The sequence below is a fragment of the Nakaseomyces glabratus genome, chromosome M, assembly GCF_010111755.1.
Source record: "Nakaseomyces glabratus chromosome M, complete sequence".
Taxonomy (NCBI): domain Eukaryota; kingdom Fungi; phylum Ascomycota; class Saccharomycetes; order Saccharomycetales; family Saccharomycetaceae; genus Nakaseomyces; species Nakaseomyces glabratus.
The window spans coordinates 1-9,406 of record NC_088963.1 but is presented as its reverse complement, the minus strand read 5'-3'; the positions used below and the strand labels follow the sequence as shown (position 1 = coordinate 9,406).

The window sequence follows — 9,406 nt, the reverse complement described above, 5'->3', positions numbered from 1 at the left end:
TATTAATTATGAATTCAAACACAGTACATAGAATATATGGAGTAATAGCAATACCAATAATCCAACTCCTGTCTAAAGTTTCATAGTTATTCATTTAAGGTTCCCTTGTCGTTATTTAAAAAATAGATTATCATATAAAAGAGATCTAAATTGTTGCATACCTTAACCTTTTTGCCTTTCCAAGAAACTCTTAAATACTTATTAACTGCAACATTAATAATTTTTCGTTTATAAAAGACTAAATAACCAACTACTTCGAACAGTTGTTTTATTTGGTAGGTTGAGATATCGATAATTGTTTTTGACATACAAAAATATTATTAGTAATCCACAGTATCGTCATTTGAAATGAAAGATAATCCATCATTTTCAATTACGATGTCCTGGATAATCCGCTTGATGTTACTTATTGTTAGTGCTATGTCACAAGCTGTTATTCAAAGCAACACTATCACATACGGAAATAATCCTACTGGATACAGTAACGGTTATATTGTTTTAGGAGGTGTTTACTTAGCCTTTCAAGATATGAATACTGTTTCAATGTTTCAGACTGTTAGAGTTAATCAAGGGGGCGCTCTTTATTATATTAATAACAATTTGAAAGGTTTTAGTATTTCTTCTAACCACAATTGGTTTGTCAATTTTGTTTTCCAAAATGATGGTACAATTGTTGTTGATGATAGATTGAGTACCTCTGCTGGTTCATGGAAGATTAATGATGGTAGTTTCACAAATACTGGTAACATCATGTTCACTTCTAGTCAAGGAGATACTTTTGATATCTCTGCAACATCCGTGACTAACACCGGTATTATTTACTCCAAAGGTACTAACGCAGCCAGACCTCAACAATTGAAAATTGGTAATAATGCGAATAACTGGTACAACACGGGTACTATCTGTCTTGCTAACACTACATTCGATTTACAGAAGTCTATCCAAGGTGTTGGATGTGTTTCTGTTGGTGCTAACTCAGTATTTAATATTCATGATATCAATTTGCAACAACAATCAATTTACTTGTCAGATCCAACTTCAGTAGTAGCAGTTAGTAATGGCCAAAACATGCCTGTCTCTGGTTTTGGTAATGGGAATGGGTTCTTATTCCCGTTGTTTCCCATTAAGAGTTTTACGTATGATTCTCTGACTGGTATTATTAAATTCACTGTCGGATACTTAGGCTTACAGACTTTTACAGTTCCAATCGGTAACGGCTACAACGAGACATTATTTGAAATTGTTCCTGATAACTACATCCAAGGTAATCATTATCAAAATAGTTTTTTTATTTACAAAGGTAAGCCACCACAATCAGCCCCCTCCATTTGCAAAGCTTGTGTTGAAATTCCGCTATACACATTCAAAGTTCCAGAGGCTTATGAGACTACAAATGAATTAGGATTTTCCGAAATAATATCCTTTTACTCTACTTATAATAGCAATAACTTGCCATTGATCGGAACAACAACATTATATTCACCACCACCTGTCTATACTATTACCAAATCCGATAATACTACTACTGAAACTGAAATTGTGAGCAGAGTTGTGGGTGTTGATGTGAACGGATCTCCAATTACATATTATACAACTATAATAGCGGGACCAACGCAACCTTCTGTGGTTACGACAACAATAACTACTACATTTAGTGGTGGTAGAGAATCAACCATCACTACAGTCGAAACAGCTAATGACACAATGAGTAATCCTACTTCGATCTCATCTCAGCCATCAAGTATTAGTTCCAACAACATGACCTCATCTGCATTCGACGACGGTAAGGACAGAACCACTGTGGTCACGAACGCTGACGGCAGTGTCCAGACCGACATTGTCTCCCACATCACCACCACTGATGCCAGCGGTAACCCAACCACGATTGCAACCACCTACCCATCTCCAGCCGACGACGGTAAGGACAGAACCACTGTGGTGACCAAGTCTGACGGCAGTGTCCAGACCGACATTGTCTCCCACATCACCACCACTGATGCCAGCGGTAACCCAACCACGATTGCAACCACCTACCCATCTCCAGCCGACGACGGTAAGGACAGAACCACTGTGGTCACGAACGCTGACGGCAGTGTCCAGACCGACATTGTCTCCCACATCACCACCACCGACTCGAACGGCAAGCCTACCACCATCGTCACCACTGTTCCAAGCCCAGCTCCTGGCTCTGTTGACACCACTGTGGTGACCAAGTCTGACGGCAGTGTCCAGACCGACATTGTCTCCCACATCACCACCACTGATGCCAGCGGTAACCCAACCACGATTGCAACCACCTACCCATCTCCAGCCGACGACGGTAAGGACAGAACCACTGTGGTCACGAACGCTGACGGCAGTGTCCAGACCGACATTGTCTCCCACATCACCACCACCGACTCGAACGGCAAGCCTACCACCATCGTCACCACTGTTCCAAGCCCAGCTCCTGGCTCTGTTGACACCACTGTGGTGACCAAGTCTGACGGCAGTGTCCAGACCGACATTGTCTCCCACATCACCACCACTGATGCCAGCGGTAACCCAACCACGATTGCAACCACCTACCCATCTCCAGCCGACGACGGTAAGGACAGAACCACTGTGGTCACGAACGCTGACGGCAGTGTCCAGACCGACATTGTCTCCCACATCACCACCACTGATGCCAGCGGTAACCCAACCACGATTGCAACCACCTACCCATCTCCAGCCGACGACGGTAAGGACAGAACCACTGTGGTCACGAACGCTGACGGCAGTGTCCAGACCGACATTGTCTCCCACATCACCACCACCGACTCGAACGGCAAGCCTACCACCATCGTCACCACTGTTCCAAGCCCAGCTCCTGGCTCTGTTGACACCACTGTGGTGACCAAGTCTGACGGCAGTGTCCAGACCGACATTGTCTCCCACATCACCACCACTGATGCCAGCGGTAACCCAACCACGATTGCAACCACCTACCCATCTCCAGCCGACGACGGTAAGGACAGAACCACTGTGGTCACGAACGCTGACGGCAGTGTCCAGACCGACATTGTCTCCCACATCACCACCACCGACTCGAACGGCAAGCCTACCACCATCGTCACCACTGTTCCAAGCCCAGCTCCTGGCTCTGTTGACACCACTGTGGTGACCAAGTCTGACGGCAGTGTCCAGACCGACATTGTCTCCCACATCACCACCACTGATGCCAGCGGTAACCCAACCACGATTGCAACCACCTACCCATCTCCAGCCGACGACGGTAAGGACAGAACCACTGTGGTCACGAACGCTGACGGCAGTGTCCAGACCGACATTGTCTCCCACATCACCACCACCGACTCGAACGGCAAGCCTACCACCATCGTCACCACTGTTCCAAGCCCAGCTCCTGGCTCTGTTGACACCACTGTGGTGACCAAGTCTGACGGCAGTGTCCAGACCGACATTGTCTCCCACATCACCACCACTGATGCCAGCGGTAACCCAACCACGATTGCAACCACCTACCCATCTCCAGCCGACGACGGTAAGGACAGAACCACTGTGGTCACGAACGCTGACGGCAGTGTCCAGACCGACATTGTCTCCCACATCACCACCACTGATGCCAGCGGTAACCCAACCACGATTGCAACCACCTACCCATCTCCAGCCGACGACGGTAAGGACAGAACCACTGTGGTCACGAACGCTGACGGCAGTGTCCAGACCGACATTGTCTCCCACATCACCACCACCGACTCGAACGGCAAGCCTACCACCATCGTCACCACTGTTCCAAGCCCAGCTCCTGGCTCTGTTGACACCACTGTGGTGACCAAGTCTGACGGCAGTGTCCAGACCGACATTGTCTCCCACATCACCACCACTGATGCCAGCGGTAACCCAACCACGATTGCAACCACCTACCCATCTCCAGCCGACGACGGTAAGGACAGAACCACTGTGGTCACGAACGCTGACGGCAGTGTCCAGACCGACATTGTCTCCCACATCACCACCACCGACTCGAACGGCAAGCCTACCACCATCGTCACCACTGTTCCAAGCCCAGCTCCTGGCTCTGTTGACACCACTGTGGTGACCAAGTCTGACGGCAGTGTCCAGACCGACATTGTCTCCCACATCACCACCACTGATGCCAGCGGTAACCCAACCACGATTGCAACCACCTACCCATCTCCAGCCGACGACGGTAAGGACAGAACCACTGTGGTCACGAACGCTGACGGCAGTGTCCAGACCGACATTGTCTCCCACATCACCACCACCGACTCGAACGGCAAGCCTACCACCATCGTCACCATTGTTCCATGCACTGTATGCTCAAGCAACGCAGACTACACCACAGTTGTCACGAAGTCCAACGGCAGTGTTGAGACCGAAGTTGTGTCCCACATCACCACCACCGACTCCAATGGCAAGCCTACAACTGTTGTCACCACTGTTCCATGCACTGTATGCTCAAGCAACGCAGACTACACAACAGTTGTCACGAAGTCTAACGGCAGTGTTGAGACCGAAGTTGTGTCCCACATCACCACCACCGACTCCAACGGCCAGGTTGTAACCATAACTACAACTGCTCCATGTACTGAAAACAATGGTAATGGTGACTACACGACTGTAGTGACCAACTCCAACGGCTCTGTCCAGACCGAAGTTGTGTCTCACATCACCACCACCGACTCCAACGGCAAGCCAACTACTATAACCACTACTGCTCCATGCTCTAATTCGGAATCCCACGTTGAGAGCCAAACAACTTCACCAAGCATGGATACCACATCACTTGTTGGTTCTGAAAACGGTGTTAGTGCTAAGACTGTCAATGACAAGCCTAACCCAACTAGCGTTACAGAAGTTGCTCTAAGTCAAGGCACCACATCTAATGCCGGTTATTCGACAGACCAAGGTAGCTCTTTGGAGATGTTTGCTCCTACAGGAGCTTCTGCTGTTGAAAGTGGCAATAAGGTGTCCCAGACCCAAACTGCCTCCATCTTCCATGGTGCAGGTTCTACATTCAAGATCAAATTTAATACCATTCTACTATCCACATCATTGACTATCTTGATTCTGTTAGGCATGGCTTAAGCCGACTATTATCTGAATTAAGATAATAATTGTGCTAAATGCACGTTGGTTGAATCATGGATAAAACTTTACATGATGTTTGTTTTATTAATTAATCACACTACTATTGGGGAAAAGCAATGGCAATGCTAGTATAGTCTTAAGGTCATATAAAGTTGGAGAGATCCCCTAATTATCTAGTTCGTTATGCAGCAACATTCATTTACTCTGCTGGGTTTATTGTAATCCAGTTCGAATTTGAATATATTTTTTAAGGAGTTTTTATATTTATGTATTTGTTATAATAATAGATATTTTCTCTTTGATAAAATGTTCTTCATGTGTTTCTGGAACACAGCTGCCGAACATGGGCCTCTGTTTAAATGAAAACTGACAAGTTGCGAAAAACGCGAGATGTGAGCAGTGACGGTAATCATGTGAGTGAGAGTATGTATAATTGTACGAGAAGGAATATTTTTAAATATGTTGGCATTTCTCGTAGGTGTTGAAGTTCCGTAGAGTTATCGAAAAACAACTGGGTGACACTTTCAGTTTCATTGAATTTACCAAAACATGTAATTTATTTAATACACCTTCTTGCCTCACCCATGTCAATACTATAATATTAAGAAGTGTATTTATAGGTGTCCAATTAATAATCCCCATACTAAAAGATATGTTTTTAAAACAATCATTTTGATCAATGATATGTCTCTATCAAGGTTCGGTGGTCAAATTGGTTCATCATATTTATTCAAGTTACTCTAAACAAATCAGTCACATTAAAATATACAACCATGCATCCCAGTAATGGATGCCGATCTTGTTGTTCAACTATTTCGTAGTATGCTGATATTCATTAGGATGGCCATTATATACAAAAAATTATTTCATTATCGCTAGGGCAACATGACAAACTCTATATTTAATACGAACTGGCATCATAAAGGTTGTATTTATAGTAAGTTTTATCAAACAGTTGATGCAACTTGGAAGTTCACAGTAATGTGCTGTTGTTCAATATTGAATCATTCAAAACTTAACAAAATTGTTAAATCGAGTCGAAGAGAGAGGAAATATTTAGTTTACAGTGTATGAACTATGACTGTTATTCTCTCTTACACACACATGGCATGATACAAAACCAATAATAGTGTAGGAAGACTTGTACAATGAATTTACAGGTCGTGATACTATCCATATGTGGATATGAGAAATTTTCTTATTTGAATTCGATAGTACATTGTCGATCTACTGAGAGTTGTGTTCCAGAAATTGTTTATGTTTTTGCTCGAGGATTTGATGTGAATTTCAATTTAAACAGTGTACATTTTTCTACGATGATTGCATGTTTTGAGTCTGAATTATATGAGTGAAGCAAACTAATACAAAATATCTCATAGAGATGACCTAACCTGATCTTCATGCAATTGAGGAAAGCTGATTGGCATGAGGCATATATTAGCGAACAGTAACTATAAGTGTGAATTGTTCTGAATGGAATAATTACGAACCTGGTAAGGCATTAATGTCGTGTCTGGGGAAGGGTTGTACAATAGAGTTGTTCTTTAGTTTCACTGTTAAGATATGGTTAAACATCTCAATTTATACATCAAAAGGATGCCACTTACTTTTATCTTTTGCTAACTCTCTTAAAGTAGTTGATATACGGAAACCACGACTGTTTTGCAAATGTTTTAGGTGAAGCTGTGTGTTTCCACATCTTTTAAGTTTACGGACAGAAATTCAAAAGTAAAACATGTTGTTGGGTATGTTCAACCTTGAACATTAATGCTTTTATTTTATACTATGTATAATTCACTATCTCTTCATTTACCTACCCTCTTACAAAAAAAGCCTTATCTGAGATGGTGGAATCACAGTAGCATGCCACTGTCACGTACTTTGTTCCGGGTAGTAGGCCAAGCGTAGTCCTAGAAGTCGAGATATCTAGTTGCGAAAAACGCGAGACCTTGCGTTCTACGAGACAGTCGACAAAGCAATTTGATTTACCCAGTCTGACTGAGAGTTGCGAAAAACGCGAGATGTTGTGTTCAACGAGGCGTTGTTGTAAGACAAAATTCTACTTTGATTGAAAAACAACTGCTATTTCTGAAATGTTGCAGTTCCTCTGGTTGAATTTGAACTCTGACCAAGATTCATTGACGGGATTGATGGTGGGAGTTAAACATACAAGGTTCACATTGAGATGGGATAAGACTATGTATATATTAGAATAGTAGTGTACTACTGTAATCTTGTAAGAGTGGAAACATTTAAATACTCAAGACTTCTTCTACTGTAATACATCGTTGGTTGAATACTAAGCAGGTTGATGAAATGAACTATCCAGTCTATTTTATGAGGTTTTCTTGACTTTCCCATATATGCCTTGATCACTTGTCACCAATATTTACTTTACCAACATTTACTTTACAATGATCATGAGATGCCGTTGTTATTATGATGTAGTTATTATGACTTTGTAGGATTCCCACATGTATTCCTGAAACAATGAGTTCCTCCACAACACAACACAACACATATCAATGCAACATCATGTGTGATTTATAAATGCTTATGAATATGGTAATATCTGTGCAGTACTTTTACCAGACTGTTGCGTTTCTGTGAAGAGCATTTTTGTTCAACATAAAACATCTTTCCAGAACAGATTTTCATTTTTTTAGGGTTACATAGGGTATGGTAAAATTCTTAGGGTTATATTAGGGTTTGAATTTTATTCATTTGTCTGGGTAAGTAGGGTTTGCAGTTGTTAAAGTTAGGGTTAATTAGGGCTGTGTAGGGTCCCAATAATATATATTTTGGTAATGAGGAGAGTATCTTTGGATGATAAATCTATAGGGAGCTATCCGAAATATAATAACGTATACCACAATGAGTCCTGAATATCATGTAGATAGATTAAAAAGTTCACTGTACATATTTCAGGATCCTTATATTCAGTCATTAAAGAACATCTGTACAGTATATGATATGTAAATATATATCTAAGGCTCCATTATGGGATTCAAAGTACTAGATAAAACTAAATCCAAATGGCTTAAAAAAATGAACAAGAGCTATAACAAAATAGCAGCTTATACTTTGATAAAATGATCAGATGTATTTAGAGAATATAAAATAAATATCATACACAGAAATATCCCTAATGATAGCATTAATCTGTTTAGTAACAATATATGACAATGATTACCCTAACGAATGCCATACAAAGCAAGTGACAATTACATGCTGAATGATAATTTACAACTACCAAATATAATTCAATGAAAGTGTATTGTTTATAGGTTAGTATGTAAATGGTGTAACCCATAACATCTTTGGGATACCTGATATTTGTGTGAAGTGAGTGCCATATGATCATTACCAATTATCAATTATTAATTAGAAGTAATAAATAAAAACATATAATAACAAATATACGAAATATTACGGTAGTAATGTAACCAAAACTATAGGTAATGGAGTGTAGTGTGGGTGGAGTGTAGTGTGGGTGGAGTGTGGTCTGGGTGGAGTGTAGTGTGGGTGGAGTGTGGTTTGGGTGCTGTGGGGTCTGGGTGCTGTGGGGTCTGGGTGCTGTGGGGTCTGGGTGCTGTGGGGTCTGGGTGCTGTGGGGTCTGGGTGCTGTGGGGTCTGGGTGCTGTGGGGTCTGGGTGCTGTGGGGTCTGGGTGCTGTGGGGTCTGGGTGCTGTGGGGTCGGGGGGGGGGGGGGGGGGTGGGGGGGGGGGGGGGGGGGGGGGGGGGGGTCTGGGTGCTGTGGGGTCTGGGTGCTGTGGGGTCTGGGTGCTGTGGGGTCTGGGTGCTGTGGGGTCTGGGTGCTGTGGGGTCTGGGTGCTGTGGGGTCTGGGTGCTGTGGGGTCTGGGTGCTGTGGGGTCTGGGTGCTGTGGGGTCTGGGTGCTGTGGGGTCTGGGTGCTGTGGGGTCTGGGTGCTGTGGGGTCTGGGTGCTGTGGGGTCTGGGTGCTGTGGGGTCTGGGTGCTGTGGGGTCTGGGTGCTGTGGGGTCTGGGTGCTGTGGGGTCTGGGTGCTGTGGGGTCTGGGTGCTGTGGGGTCTGGGTGCTGTGGGGTCTGGGTGCTGTGGGGTCTGGGTGCTGTGGGGTCTGGGTGCTGTGGGGTCTGGGTGCTGTGGGGTCTGGGTGCTGTGGGGTCTGGGTGCTGTGGGTCTGGGTGCTGTGGGGTCTGGGTGCTGTGGGGTCTGGGTGCTGTGGGGTCTGGGTGCTGTGGGGTCTGGGTGCTGTGGGGTCTGGGTGCTGTGGGGTCTGGGTGCTGTGGGGTCTGGGTGCTGTGGGGTCTGGGTGCTGTGGGTCTGGGTT

General features: G+C 44.3%; 1 protein-coding gene across 1 annotated transcript; it reads left to right on the top strand.

Annotated features, from left to right (window-relative positions):
• Positions 1 to 348: 348 nt before the first annotated feature.
• DAN4 (Dan4p) lies at positions 349 to 5,091 on the top strand (the record flags this gene model as incomplete). The annotated part of the gene is made up of 1 exon (XM_065626652.1): positions 349 to 5,091. One exon carries the CDS (start codon positions 349 to 351, stop codon positions 5,089 to 5,091), a length of 4,743 nt encoding a protein of 1,580 aa, XP_065482724.1.
• Between the last annotated feature and the right edge of the window lie 4,315 nt (positions 5,092 to 9,406).